General features: G+C 37.7%; 1 protein-coding gene across 6 annotated transcripts in view; it reads right to left on the bottom strand.

Moving 5' to 3' along the window:
• Positions 1-16,522, bottom strand: part of Nrx-1 (Neurexin 1) — a 140,080-nt gene that overhangs the window by 91,233 nt on the left and 32,325 nt on the right. For all 6 annotated transcript variants that reach the window (XM_087359636.1, XM_087359635.1, XM_087359634.1 and 3 more), the window contains one exon: positions 12,727-12,862. In XM_087359636.1, the coding sequence (XP_087215762.1) occupies positions 12,727-12,862 (136 nt within the window). The remainder of the gene's footprint in view (positions 1-12,726; positions 12,863-16,522) is intronic.

A 16,522-nucleotide genomic window follows, 5' to 3' on the forward strand; every position in this document is an offset into this window, starting at 1 on the left:
AAATACGAAATGGAGTAAGGGAAAGGAGAAAAAGGAGTGCTAGTTGACCTAAAAAAAATGGCGATGATCGAATACCAATAACAGCACTGAAGCGAAGTGGAAACGCGAGATGTCACAAGACACAGCGGAGTTGGAGGCAATATTTCAATTTTATTCACAAATCGACGTTTTGAATTTTGGGATACAAAGAATAAAACAAGATCTGAAAAGGGTAGTATCTGGTATAAAGAAAACTTTTTTATTTTAATTGTTTTTCATAATAATAATCAATATAATTATAATTATAACTTGTGTTGGGCAAGGCCGTGGTCTAGGCAACACGGAGTTTTCCTCCGTGGCATCCCAACAATTACTCCATTCACACACAGAAGAAGGCAATGGCAAACCACTTCTGGATCATCTGCCAAGAACGTATATGAACAGGTCCCAGTCCGAGAAAAGGATGGAAGGATCCTGTTCATATGGACCTGTCGTCAGACACAACACTAAATAAATAAATAATCAAGGTAATGTAATATTACATTGTCTCCTCAGGCGTTTTAATAAACGTCGCTCGTGCGACGGGGAGTGAGAACCCCTACCTAACACTCTCCACGAAGACGCTCATTACACTGTCTGAAAGGAACATGGCTCCCAAGCGAAACAGCAAGATGAACCTATTAATTTAATTCATCAGACAACTTTCAGTTATTAAAATGAATATTTTCTTTACTAGGTCATGACACTGTTTTCACTCTGGAGATGGCGTCTGTCTCACGAAAATAACTGGGTATAAACACCACAAACAGCACTTAACATCAGTAAAATGTCCACTGAATTATGTATGGCGAGAATAAATACGACGTTTAATCGTGTCATTCATCACACCAATCATTATGACGGTGGCAGAGAGTCTCCGAAACGTCGGAGTGTAATGAAATTGATTCATTGCATTCGGTCGCCGTGGAAGCTTTAAATTTAATTTATGCTACATTGCAGGCAGCGAAAAATACGCTGTAATTTCGTTAAAAAAATACGAGTAGTTGTTAGGAATAACTGACTTAGACAAAATGCTTTTTGCACCTTGCAATCTCCACGCGATATACAAATTGAGAACCAGGGCGTTCCGTATGGATCTTAAAATTCTGCTTCTTAATCATGGTGGGATTTAACTTAAAAACGTCACGTAAGGCAGCAACATTAACCTATTCATAGAACTCAGAGATACATGATCACTGAACTATATCAAATTTTGTTCTCATTCGTGAAATACGGAGTGTGCATTTTGTTCAAATGGAATCCGCTTCGTTTAAAATATCACTTTTATGTTAACAGACATACGGAAATCTAATCTGATTATTGAAGAGGAGTTGATGTTCGCTTGCCTTCTGCACAGTCCACTCTTTCTCTCCTGTTTTCCTCTCTTTGACCTTGCCACTCGTCTAAGCGCACGCAATTTGAGCCTTCTACGGATTTGTGGTTCTATTTTACTGCGTTCTATAATTCAATTGGCAAATTGTATCTTCTCGTCTGCTTGTTATCAAGTGAGAACTATGCAAAAACATCGCCGTTAAACAATACCACAACTTAGTGGAAAATGTCACAAGAAAACGTTTGGTCGTGGCTGTGTTTTGTAGTTTCACAAAATTTCTTGTCATATTAAGTCAAACAAACATCCAAATTCAAATCAAACACGAGTAAAGGTAAAATTATCTATTTTCTTCATTTTATCACCTTCAATTCTTTCGCTCTATTCCTTATCCTTTTCACTCGTTTACCCAAGAACTCTTTTCTATTGAGAAGATGACAGTAACTCACATTATCAATAAATTACCCACCTATTCGTAGATGTATGGAATCCAAACGTTCATTAGCTTGTTCACAAGAGTTCGGCACTGGATAATACCCTGTGACACACAAATTGAGACCAGACCTTCCCAGAATATTTTACGACCAATTTCAATATTATCCTTCCATCTTTTCCTAGTTCTGTCAAATGACCTCCTCCCTTCAGGTTTATCCGATTAAAATTCCATATGCATTTTATACAATCACATGCTCTAATGCCACATCCAATAAAGTAGCACTACTCATCACTTTGGATTATTTAATAAATTACCAGGTTTTACAGTTATGAGCCTTTGGCACTTTTCAACTCCCAGGCTGAAGTACATCATCTTCTAAGGTTGACTGTTATTTTATTATTATTATTTATTTAGTGTTCTGTCTAACGACAGGTCCATATGAACAGGATCCTTCCATACTTTTCTCGGACTGGGACCTGTTCATATACGTTCTTGGCAGATGATCCAGAAGTGGTTTACCATTGCCTTCTTCTGTGTGTGAATGGAGTAATTGTTGGGATGCCACGGAGAAACCGGGAAAGAAGCCCCCGGAGGAAAACTCCGTGTTGCCTAGACCACGGCCTTGCCCAACATAAGTTATAAATTCGGGCACCGCCGGGAATCGAACCCGTCTGCAATTTAGCTAGAGGGAGATAGTGCAGACTCAAGCAATATGTTTTATCATACCTCGCTATGGCTATTGTCTGTTTCACAGTCCTTCCCTTATAATTAATTTCCAATATACGTATCTATCATTGGTTTTATTACGGTTAATGGAAGGCTGGTACAATACCACACAATATGAAGGAGCAGCCCACACACACACACACACACACACACAGAGGTGCGTATGACGACATAAAACAATGGCGGTGGAATTATCCGTAACTGCACAGGACGTCAGAAAAGCACTCCGCAAACATGGAAACAAATGAGGATCTGGTTAGTCACGTCGTAGATATCTGTCATGAAGGAGTGTTTAAATGTTCTCATCAGGAACCTTTCCACGAATAACTGAGAAGATACAATGATTCGTGAAACAGGAGATGATGCTGTTCACACAACGTCACTTCTCTGGTCAGTTACAAAGCAACGGTAAAATCTATCGGTCTTTATCTGACAGATGTCTAACTGCAATATACAATAATTACATTAAGCATATGTATAATTATATAAGTTTTAAACATTTTAATTTGCTTTTTTTGTCATTGTCATTTTGATTTGAAATTTTAGCGTGACGTCAAAATGTCATTTTAAAAAATATGAAATTAAATAGGGAACCGAAACAGGTAACTTTTCGAAAATAATACGTCCATCAATTAGACGTAACACCAAGGCGTTCTACACGTCCCAATACGTGCATACACACCGTAAAACGAATATTAATCCTACGGTAATACATGTTTTTGGGACACTTTATATAAAATGCCTGATCGTTTTCGGCTATTAATAACATATAAATATTTGATTATTTATCATATTTTATCTACGCATTTTATTATATACTCTGACGCACTCTATAGAATGCCGAATATTGATTCAACGCAACTAATACATTCCACTGTGCAACTTTTAAAACATTTCCTGGTGTTCTGAGAGATTTCATGCACTGTTAAAATTCGTATTTTTCCTAAACATAAATATTCATTATTACCTCTTATCATGGCCACACTTCTGACGGCCAGATATTCGTATTATGACGAATCGAATTTCAATGTTGGGGTTAGTACCATGAAATAACATTTGGTACGTAACAGCAGAGTGACGACTACTGGCAGCTGTAACTTTGAAACGAAGACGAAGCCAATGATATTCACGTTTCCACCCAACGTCAACTATTGTTCTAGCCAAGCTGACAATGACTGGCAGGAATTGTAAGCTGGAAGCACCCTAATACATATTTGCTCTGAAGCACCCTAAACAAAGGGCTGTGAAGACTGTCTTCGAAATTTCTATTTATACAGAAAATTTTTAATTAATTCATTAATGATTTAACGAAGTTGTGACAGTTTCAAACTAGAAACGCCAAGTTATGCGTTTTGATAAAATGAATATTAAACTGGAACCAAAGTTGTTGGATCGATTCCTGGCATGTTTCATGTTATTATCCTTCAATTTTCCGTAAAGGAATAAGATGAAACAGGATTTGCTGTGAACTGGGGTTACAGAGTGTACAGCTCAAACACGCAATATACACGATTCTGCAGGCCACACACAAATATAATATGTATGTTACAGATCTACATTAGGATATTTCTCTATCCTTAATGGACTAACGTGTAAACTTGGTCTTAAATAAATTTCAGTATGAGATTTTTGTTTACAGGCCGATACAAAAACAACAACAAAACGTTCACCCACACAAAATCATGTTACGTACGACGTACATATACAGAACAACTTCGAATACGATTTTAAAATATAATAAAATCTGGAAGAAAACATCATTTTGATATCTGATAAACATCTGACTAAAAGTTGCATTTAAGAAAGTATATTTAAGTTTATATAATTTATACACCTGAAGATAGTTCATTTGGAACTGAAACATGTCATGTGAAAAGTGATGTTCTAATGTAAATCGAACATTTCGATAGAGAACATCATTTTAATATATTTTAAATATTTAAATGTTAATTATGATAATATTTTAATATTTAATAGGATTTTTATTGTGATTCGACTGACAAGATTTAAACAAATATATATTTGAAGATTTCTGTCTTCTGGGTTATTGCGCTGTGTAGTCTGGTCGATGTTAACCAACGTTTCAGAGGTCATACTGCCTCCGTCATCAGGGCGATGAATATGCCAATAGGGTGTGAGGAGTTGGATTTTATAGGCAGGGACGTGAAAGGTGTAGCCTGCCCCGAGCCAATGGGAGCAGGTATGGGAGTGGACCAATGGTAGCACGTGGGCGAGGGTGGGAGAGGGAGAGAAAGTAGAGAGAGAAAGGTGAGTGTAGTTGTATGGATAAAGGCCCTGAAAGGGGCCGAGTTACTGGTCTGGTTGGTTCTGGCGGTGCACTCTTGCTCGTTCTCGGAGTCCTCGGAGTGTGTGGATCAGAGGCTTCCAGGACCGGCTCAGGTGAAGTCCATCTTCCCTGTTAAAGTTATCAGGATGAAGTTCGATCTCGATGGCTTCCCTGATTAACCGGTCCATGTAGCCGGTTTTTGAGGAGAGGATAGAAGTGTCCTCTAGCTGTATCTTGTGCTCCAAGTTGAAGCGGTGTTCAGCAACCGCAGATTTCTCGGGCTGCCCGATGATGGAGGCAGTATGACCTCTGAAACGTTGGTTAACATCGACCAGACTACACAGCGCAACCCAGAAGACTGAAATCTTCATATTCACCGCTGTGAGAACCTCAAGTCTTACAAATATATATTTATCACAATATGACGCAACTTTATCATCTCTTGAGTATGAGAATGTGGATTAGATTTAATTCGTCCAGTCTCACTCCAGCAAGATAAAAGACAAGTATCTTCACGTAACAAATGTTTTTCTTTCATGAAACATGGGAAAAAAGCAAATAACCACATGTGACCATTCTAGAAGCTGGGGAGAGATAGTTTTAGAACATATTATGATCCTTTCATTAACCCTTCAATGCCCAGTGGGAAAAATATACAACCGAATTTAAAAATAAATAAATCCGTATTTGGTGTTTGTCGGTCTTATGTGGTTCTCAGAATAAACAGCGATTATTTCCTTAAACAGCGTTAACCAGTTGATCATTGTAACGGTGAGATCTGGTGTTTTCTTCGCGGTCCGGACTGGATTCTTAAATATCTAAAAATGCCTCGAGTACATTATAGGCCAACTCGACCAAGGTTTTCCGTGGTTTTCCTCGGTACTAGAGCAAATGCTGAGTTGGTACCCAATTTCCACGTTGCTCTGCATGCCTCCCATGCAGCCCTCTCAGAGTAATATCAAAATTCCGCTCTATAGCAGCCCCCCCCCCCAAATTAACGTAAATTATTCCTAACGCCACCCCCAAGGCCAATATAAAAATTCAAAATTAACGCAAAGACCCGAATCAACTCCCCCCCTACCCCATTTCTTACCCCATCCTGTCTCCTAAATCCCTTGTCCTCACTAAACTTATTCATACCAGAAGGACGAGCGGGCACTGCCTGGGAACCTTCGTAGCCCACAACCAACTTTATACCCCTCCCCCATTTATTACAGTAGTGCCTATCGCTACTCCCCCACTTTCTCTCTTCTCTCTCTCTATGAGTACATTATAAACACGAAGCGAACTTATCTGATGCATTATTTCTCTTTATCGAAACTGTTCAAAACGCATTCATTAAAATATATCATGTAATTTTAAACAGGCAGTCAGCAGCGTAGAACATTCATGTGTCAGCACACCTGCGTTAGAGAGAATTTCAACAAACAAAAGCTTATGTTTGGGTTTTTTTTTTGTTATAACTCAACATTTACCGAAATGAAGCACTCGTTTCAAATTAGGCTAATAATTTATTTATGAACACAAACATGAAATGTAGAACAATAGCGTAAAAAATTGCTATAGCAAAACATATATTTTATATTTTACTTGACAAGTTTTCCATTAATTTGAGTCGTGTGGAAAATAAACAGAAATTAGAAAATATGCATAACGTTAGTATATGTGCGCTGTTAAACTGGGAGGGGTTTAATCACTGGGCCGGCAATAAAGAGACTAGTGTATATTAACAGTGATTTTTTTTCTACACTAAAACCTACATGTTCAGTTCAAGTTCTTTAAAAAATACGCTTGTATTTCATATTGTAAATAACAACAATATTTTATTAATTAAAATATTATTTTTGGCGTAAACAATGTTTACACAATATTACTTGTGTACTCCAAGCCTGAACATGTTATAAAAATAAACAAACACTAAATAAATATGTTTGAAATACTTTACTCATTTAAATAATATTTTAAAAAAATTCAGTTCCTACGCGTGTAATTACAGAGATCAAATGGATAAAGCTGTTTCCTCTGAGAATCAGACGAACCTATAAAGACAGTCTGGGCGAAACGCAGACGTACTGAATGTTGAAATGGGTGATATATTTTTATCACCATAATTTAATAAGTTCATTTTTCAATTAAATTCCAGCGTCTGTCTATATAATAGTACTTAATACTATACGTATCTTTAAAGATTATTTTTACTCTAATTACAGCATTTCTGTATGTTACAGTTTTATGTGAAAAGTCAAATATTGAAACAACGCGCAGAGCCTTAGTTTTGTGTATTTTTAGAAAAGAGAAGTACATTAAATGCAAAGAACGCATTAGCAAAATATGATGGCTAAAATGGGAACACGCGTCTGTCTTTGGACGATGATTCAGTAGAAGTTGCATTTCGTTTGCTTACCTCACTGGAACAAACGTGACGGAGAGATAGATGGTTGTTAAAACTTTTTAATTACAGCACGTCGCTCGTTGGTTTTCTGTCAAAATCGATACAGCCGTAAAGCTGCTCCCAAGTGACTCGAACTTTGAGTAGGTCAAATGCTAAATCGCTTATTTGTCTCTTCCCTCATTATATCGGATTGACTTTATTTTCCAGACGGCCAAGAGAAAAATCCTGCAGCTTCGGATGCAATTTATCTCACACTGTGATCACATACCGGTTTTATTTTCCGTATTTTTCACACCATAATTTCCCGTCCACGTCTGTCCATCACACACTGCAAGAACAATCTAAGGACATTGTTGAGCCTAGCATAAATAAATAAAAAAATATATAATACGAAACAATAGCCTCGAATAATTTCTTGTATGTATTTAAGTAAAAATCAGAAATATTGCAACGTTTAGAAAAATTAGGTCATGTCTCGTAAATGTCAGATAGTGTGTACCTATAAATTTATTATTTGGTTCAAATGCGTCTCTGCGTTGGAATTACTTTATGTAGTGGAGATATCGTAGCATCTATGGCCTTGTTTAATTCTGCAGTTAAATTTTATATCTCACTCCAACTAGAAACATCATGACATAGCAGGGTAAGTGACGGCCATCATGAAAGCACGTGCTTTCAAAGTTTAATATTTGTAGTCTTCTGCTTTTGTGTTTATTCAGCTATATATAGTCTAGCTAACGCAGATTATACTATGCCTCTTAACCAGTTCCCTATCAACTACATTATTTATTAAGTGACTTAAAAAAAGAATGAAGATTACGGATCCTTAAATTTCAAAGCCGACGATGTTTTAGTGCGTTCGATTCCCTGCGGAGTGCCATTTGGAACCGATTCTCATTAAATTTGGTACTGGAAATTTGTACTGACATTTGTCGATATATTCCAATTTTGTTTAAAATCTGACAAAATTAAACGGTCGCTTTACATGACCTGGGTGTTAATATCCGAGTTACTAGTTATTGCGGTTACCTTGATTAAAGATGGAGTTTAAAATTCTGGAGAACGCGGCTGAACTGTTACTCAGTGCGAAAGTGTCTTAATTTGTTTGAACTTCACAGGTGTTACACCGTCAAGTGATATAAGATTATGATTGAAAAACGAGTAAGTAAAAATCTGAAATAAAGTATCGTAACCTATTTAAGCGTTCGTCTCCAGAGATTAAGGGAAATCAGGAAAAAAAAAATCTCAGGACAGACGTGATTCAACCCGAACATATCCCAAATATGCCTACTAGTCTAAAGTGTCTCCGCTGTAGGAGTACACGGTAAAATCTACGACGGATTACAAAAGACGTTGCTAAGGGCAGATGTCTCCTGCTTTGTATTTAGTTACGAAATTGTGAAAACCACAGTCCCTCATGACAGCAGATTCCTCGGATGAAATTACGAAGCTGACACGACATCACAAAATGCAGACATGCTCTCCTACGGCGAGCCATGCCGTTAATTAAATGACAGCCCGTGATGTCAGGAATAGGATACCGAGACACATCATCCTCCAACATTCTGCCCACTACAACGCAATCCGATAATGTGCGACAGAAATTTCTTTCATCTTCTCCCTACATGGTAACATCCTGGACACTTCAAGGTACACTGGTGTGATTCAACCCTTCAACCCCCCCCCCCCCCCCAATGGTAACTACATGTACCACCTGTTTCAAAACTTAGTACCTGTTCAATTTTGTATTTATGGGTCATATATGATTCTCACCGTAAACAGTAATTATTTTCTCCAACAGCATTAATGAGTTGCTATTTGTAATGGTGAAGTGCTGTGTTTTCTTCGCGGTACGGACTGAATTATTTAGACTAGCTTCATCGTCAAAGGATTAAATATTATGACACAGGTTTATTCGGAGCATTACGTCTTCAGCATTTGGCTTCACAGAATGATGCAGCAAACAGAGATTCTGCAAGACCCCTATTGAAAACCCTTAGGAGTGTCTTTATCTACAAAAGAATACGTTAAAATTCGAACCTCGTCAAAGCTACCAACTACAACTCTTCCTTTCACGTCTTTACTCAAATTAATTAAGATATTTCCATCTCATTCGTGCTAAGTAACTTTGAATTTCAAATAGCACTGTTAAATAAGGAGGTAACGTTAAATTTAACTGAGTACTCTTTGTCTCTTTTAGCTTCAATTTAAATAGAAATTCGAGTTTAGCTGTAAACGCCCGTCACGTTAAACGGTTGATTCCTGATTTTTAACACGCTTGGAACATTAGATGGCAGTGACCTCTGTTAAGTTGAATCAAAAGTGTTATCTGGACAAAACAAAACCGTCAAGCACTCCACGTCACATTCAACAGTACCATGAACACTAGAGAAAGAACATTTTCATTCAACAAACGCGTCCTTCTCGAATATATTCGTTACAGAACACACGTTATTAAAACTTTAACGCCGGAAAGAGAGAGAGAGAGAGACAGAGAGAGAGAGAGAAGGTTTATTGGGGATAAGGCGTTTGAAAATGCAGAAGGTAAAATTAACAATTTCGTTTCTTTATTAGTCTTGGACGCGATAAATATATAATATTTAATAATTCAGCCCGTACCGCAAAGAAAACATCACATTTCACTATAAAAATAATAAATGTGTAAACTTTCTTTAAGGAAATAATTCCCGTTTACAATGAAAACACATTAATAAAAATGCTACCTTATTGGTTGTTAAAGAAGGTCGGACAGGTAGTTACCTCTTTAATCGGAGATAAGAATTTGACGTGTTAAATATTCTACGACCTCTTCCTTTGGTATGAACAATGGTATTTGTTTTGCTGTGCGATTTTCAATATCTTTCTCTGAAACACGCACATTTGAAAGAAACTGTTATTTCAATGGGCTTTTTGTAACATTCCTAAGTTTCAATCCATGTTAAAACTTTGTACCATTGTATTCAGTAGCGCGCATTGTATAAATGTTGATATCAAATGATGAATTCTGATGTAAGGAGATTGGTTCTTATAAAAGGATAAAAGTCAATGTTTCCTTTCTCAAAAACCACATTTATTTCCTTTCAGATGGTCACAGGAGAACGACCTTTGTTTGGATTTGGAGTTTTCAACAGTACCAGGAATTATCATTCGTCTACGCTGACGTGAAGTGAAATTCTAGTTTCACTCCGTTTCAATTCCTACATCTTTCAGTCTCTCTTTTTTTATATACTCAGTTCATTCAACTACTTGAATCGATTACGTTCCAAGTTCTGGGCCTCTGAACTACGTCTCAACTGCACCTAACCAACATACACTTAACTGAACTCATAAATAATTAACTGTATGACACGAAGTCCTTGAGAACTTAACAGTTACTTAACTAGTCAAGAAATTCACCTCATTTTATGGAAGCGAAAGGTTCATTAAAGCACAGATGGCTGTCTTCTGGTTCTACCCCTTCAAAAAAAGACAGAAAATGCCATATTATGTCTTCAACTAAAAGGGGCAATTAGATTAAAGATAAGTTTCGTGTTTACTGATCGAAATTCTTTTATTGCGAACGAGTCAGTCGTCTTAAAGTCGTTTCGATAATTTCCTCTGAAATCTTTCCTGTACCAAGACATCACGCATGCGGGTTTGTGCCTTCTGCCACTGCAGTTAAATATCCCTAATACATCTACTAAAGGCTTCCCCAAAGAGATGGATACAAGCATTCAATGGATAGAATAAAGACATTTAAATTAAACAAAGCATTACGAACTTCAATATTGGCACTTTGTAAATTAACGAATCTAGGTGTTCAAAAGACCACCGTTAACTTCGAGGAACAGTTGACAACTGACTGACAGGCGGTCACTAAACTTGCTGCTATGTATACATCTTTTTGGAGCACACTGTGTTTGTACTTCGCCCTCTAATGTATTCGTATCGAATCAAACTTCGTCCATTTTAATGAATTCCTTCCCCGTCTCTCTTTCATTTTACCACAAAATCTCGCATTCTACCTGCAAACAACGAGGAAAACAGGATGAGAAAGAGACTTACGAAGGATTAGTTGTAAGTAGCATAGCTTAGGCTGCCATTACCATATTCAACAGCGCGGTCTCAGAAACAAATTCTGCCTTCATTTACAAACTAAATAAGAAATGAATAAGACGCTTTACTTGAAACACTGATAATACAATAATACCGGCAGATAAAATGTACTGTTACATAAGCGGTAATGAAGAAATTATATCAGTGTTGTTTAAAAATCTTAGCATGTTTCTTAGAATAGATTCTCACTGATATGAACTGGAACATCAAGACATAAAATAATTTCAAAGTTCGACAGTGAAATCTTATATATATAGAACGTCCCAGAAATATATACACACAAAATTAATACTCCATATTATAATGAGTATACAGCTTTTTGAGACACTCTGTATTTATTAGTGGTGGGCGGTTGGGATCGAATCCGCGATCCCTCAAGTACATGTATATCTCCGTTTATATGTAAAATGTTTCTTCATTCAAAATAATTTTCATAATTGTAACACGAAAAATTCTTAAGATGGCTGACTTCTGGGTTGTTAAGCTGTGTAGTCTGGTACGTCGGTAAACTTCTACCAGAGTACATGACGCAACAACCCAGAAGACGGCCATCTTCAGACTCACAGCTATGAAAAACTCAAATCCTACGAAAAATTATTGCATATAAATATTTTTCCATTTCAATTTTGTGTTCAAATGTAGTAAAATTACAAGATTAAAATGGCGAATATATTCAACTATTCGTCAAGATCTGCTGCAATTAATTTCATACTATTTTTCTAAATTCCTGACAGCAAATTCCCCATACGATTTGTAAAGCATTGTGTTCAGATAATATTTCACTTCAACCAATTTCTATTATCTTACTTCATAGCTGTATTTTACAGGGTTGTGTATAGACGGACTTTAAAGTCCCTGTTATAAAACATGTCAAGATATAGGAAGTGCTGGGCTATGAAGCATGCATCTGATGAATTGTCTGTACACACGCGGGCTCCGTCTGTAAAGACGATATAAATCATCTTTCACAACTCAGTAAGATAATGTGTTTTAATTAATTGGGTAGCGAGCGAGCTGCGAGAGAACGAAGTAACAATACGCCGTGGAACATCTGGGATAAATTCCTGTGCTGCTCACTTCCTGCGTGAGGTTGCAATAAACTGAAAACTGAGTCTGGACCGAAATCTGCTTCGGGACTGATATAACTTGGCGGGCCTCGAACCCCAAAAAAAATACCTGGAATCTTGGGTAAAAATTTCTATTGCGGTCCTCTGGGTTGTGACGCAATGTTCCGGAATGATACATTGCCTACATTTTCAGGGTCAAATATTCTCCTTAGCATCCTGTATGATTTTATATAAGACAATTCCGGTCCAAAGTTCAAAAATTCAATTACATCTCCGAATAAAACCCACCCTCATATTCTTGTTAGACTTTAAGTTATATTTATAATATAAAATATAATTTTATTCCACTTACTATAACTTAAATTTGTCTCCTACCTTTTTCGCAAAAGATCCCTTCGAAGTCGACGTTTCGGCATTCACAGATAGGACCACTGTCAGTCGAAATGCATATGCCACCATGCTGGCAAGGGTCATGATCTTCGCAGGCGTCTGTTGTGTTGCCCCTGATACCCTGCAACACACAATTCTTCGCATTTAGTTCTCGTAAGAGGGCCAGCGTGCCAGCATGCACAGAGTTATTGTGCATGAGGCACGCCATTTAATCAATTTGCAAAAGAGTTTAAAAAAAAAAAATCGAACGGCGTACAGTGGCTTTTACACAATCGTAGCAAACCTGCTGTTTGAATTCTTTCGACCAACACACTTTATTTTTAAATGACGGCTTAAGTACACACTTTAAAACTCAGTGGGAAATATACGCGTTAACTAACAGTAACTGTGCATCTGTGTTTATGGGTTTTGTATGATTCTCAGTGTGAACAGAAATAATTTACTTAAACAGCGTTAACCTGTTGATTTTTGTAATAGTGAAGTCTAGTGTTTTCTTTGTGGTAAGGACTGAATTCTTAAATATATTTACACGAGCTTCGACTTAAAAGTATTAAAGTTAAAATGGTACTTATACTCCCAAAAAAAGTGATAAATTAATACAATGAATCAAACCATGGTCAAAAGCTTTAAATTTATAATACAAATGTGTTAATCGAGGATTTCGTGGTCGTGAGAAATATAATGCCCTGGGTTTGGTGACGTGTAAACTCGTGTGTCAGTCTTCAGTACTGAAGGCAGTAAGTTTCTCCGAAATGTTGACACCTACCGATGAATCAACATGTCATCAACACCCTGAAGAACATCACATTCGAATACAAGTGGTGTTCGAAATTTTAATCTAACCCGTAACCACGTAAATACTAATCCAGCACACTGCAGACCGCCATGTATATATGAAACAAGTCTTACATAACAGAGAACATACAACAGAATATTGTTACAATGAATCAAACATTGTCACGGGCCTTTACAGAATGAAAGGCATAATTAGACAGAGAGTGCTCATATGTGGAAGTGAGGCTGAGTGTACAGTTCGCTGATTACAGCCACAGGAAGGGCGTCGCTTCGTGTCCAGATAAGCCCTCCAGTTCAGAGGGTAATTTCGAAGTGTAAGCATTTACTAGCTCCGAGGGCGTGTTTCTGCTGATTACCACAGGTGACTAAACATGTCTGACAACAAATGTCATGAGAACATGGTCCCTAATTTTTCATGCGAGGAGAAGCTTGTAATTACTTCATTAAGCTATCGTATGTTCACACAATAGCAGATACCGCTCACATAATCTTTAAAATTGTACACGTCTAAGAATGCAGTGATTAATTTAAGTCAATTTAACGGTAATTTCCTCCAGAAATTGACGGAAGCTATCAGCAACAGAACTATCAGTGACCCTGATGATGAAAGCATCAAGTTCCTCTGGCCTTGTAATACTGGGATCTCGGGTTCGATTCCCGGCGGTGCTCGAATTTATAACTTGTGTTGGGCAAGGCCGTGGTCTAGGCAACACGGAGTTTTCCTCCGGGGGCTTCCCCGATTTCAATTACTCCATTCACACACAGAAGAAGGCAATGGCAAACCACTTCTGGATCATCTGCCAAGAACGTATATGAACAGGTCCCAGTCCGAGAAAAGGATGGAAGGATCCTGTTCATATGGACCTGTCGTCAGACAGAACACTAAATAAATAATAAAATCTATCAGACTACACTACGCTACATCCCAAAACATCGTCATACGCGTGTCTATCAGAACTTTAAATTTCACGTATTTGGAGAAAAAACCAATTAGTTTCCTTCTCACTCCCTGAAAAAAAAGGACAGCTTAAAAAAGTCACTGCCGGTTTCTAGCATAACCGTGCCAATTTATCATTCACATTCGCCTGTCATTTGCCATGTAAGTAATTTACGCGTATGCAATTAACTCTAACGTCTCCCTGACGTTAAGACGCTCTCTGCCACTAACCAGCACCAAAATTTCAGATGATTACTTTTGCTGTCACTTCCAGATTTTCAGATTTAACGACCCTGCCGTCATACGCTCGTGATTGTAACGTTGTGTTGATCCAAGCTAGTCAATAAACCCGTATTTAAAGTCTGCCCCCAGTCATCAAATTCCATGAGAGCGCCACTGACACTCGTACCCCGCGGGACTGTTCGAACGTGTCGTCATTCAGAGTCTAGAACGCGCAATATAACTGCTCGTCTGGCTTCAAACGCTGCTGTTTATTCTAAGGCGAACGTTTTTGCTAGCTTAAATGTCACTCGCTTATTCCAAGAAGCTGTCACCTAAGGGCAGTTATCAGACCGAACACGACGTGATTTGGAGATTGATTTTTATGCAAGCGTGTTGCATAATGAAAAACGGATGAGTACACAATGTCTGTAACGTATAATTCTGCCTCGTCTGTTTTATGATGCATTATATACATTTCAAAATGCATTTGTCTTACAATTCAAAGTATTGGTTCTGCCCTTCTCTGGTCTCGCAGTAAAAATAGTGTAATATTGAGATTCTCAGAGCGAAAGATGGCTGCAGAATTCTTCTGATCGCCCTGATGATGGAGGCAGCAAGGACCTCTGAAACGTCGGTATATTTCGGTCTTTACGTTTCTGATAGGAGACAGAATACATAAATTTGGAGTCAAACAACATCAAAAATCCCCAGAATTTTATCTGCATTTAACTTCGCGAATTCAATTTGATTTGTTGTCGTCGTCTCCAAAAATATTTAAATTTTGCTCTATTTGTAAAGGATATATTAGCTGTATTTCACATATATTCCGCATATCAGGGTGGTGCCCTACATTCATTTTCGAGACATTACATAAGCCTACTTAGTATTTCTTGGATTTATTTCTACAACAAATTGCTCATATAACGTAACAGAATTTTGTTTGGTTATATTTATCATATTTATGTTCTGTCCATCAGCATACACTCGCAGCTAATGTGTTCCGTCAATTTATTTACTTACTAAACAAATGCGTATACATGAGAACTCAAACGCATTGTTTGGTATTTCATTTCATTATCTGTAACAGAGATTTTTAAATTTACGCTCAAATAAGTGAAAGAATTTTATTTTAAAGTAAGTCCTACGTAATTTTAGTAATGAAGCAGAGGAAATGCGGGTGAATATATTTCTACGGCTGTGTGTTTATTTTTCCGCTGTCGAATCGTGTCAGTGTATTTCTGTGAAAAAGTTTCTGCTATTACTAAACTCGATTTGTGTACATTACGTTACAACTGGCTGGATTCTCTGACTTCATAGCTGGGCGTTCTGCCGTAGTCAATTTCCAAACAAGTGTAAACACATCCACAATAACCACACACAACACACACACATGTGAATCCAGCTTCTGCCCCTGTCCCAAATGGGAAGTTATTGAAGTTTGTCTGCATTGCCATGACCACAGTGTATGACGTAACAAACCATTTCGGTACCAGAACACCCCCTGTTTAGGTATCCACCGCAATGCATACAAAACCTCATCTACTCTTCCACAATTTTCCAATTAATTCGCAGTCATAACTTCGTAACGTTTTGGGAGACCATCACCCATACACGAAACGCATGTCAAAGAAAGATACGAAATCACACAAAAAGGTAAGAAGAATGCACGCCACGAAGGCACTTGGAGGGAGAGAATGGTCACACGGCCGCCCTTTGTACCCGGAAAAATACCCCGTTATCAATTGGATAGGAGGCTGGGTGAACCCCAGTCGCAAAGTTGCAATGTTGCAGTGCGAATTAAGTGTGAATTAGGATGCTTCAAAATCT

The sequence above is a fragment of the Zootermopsis nevadensis genome, unplaced genomic scaffold (genome assembly GCF_977971745.1).
Source record: "Zootermopsis nevadensis isolate Lab colony 2312 unplaced genomic scaffold, Znev_1.0 Znev_ptg000032l, whole genome shotgun sequence".
Lineage (NCBI taxonomy): Eukaryota > Metazoa > Arthropoda > Insecta > Blattodea > Termopsidae > Zootermopsis > Zootermopsis nevadensis.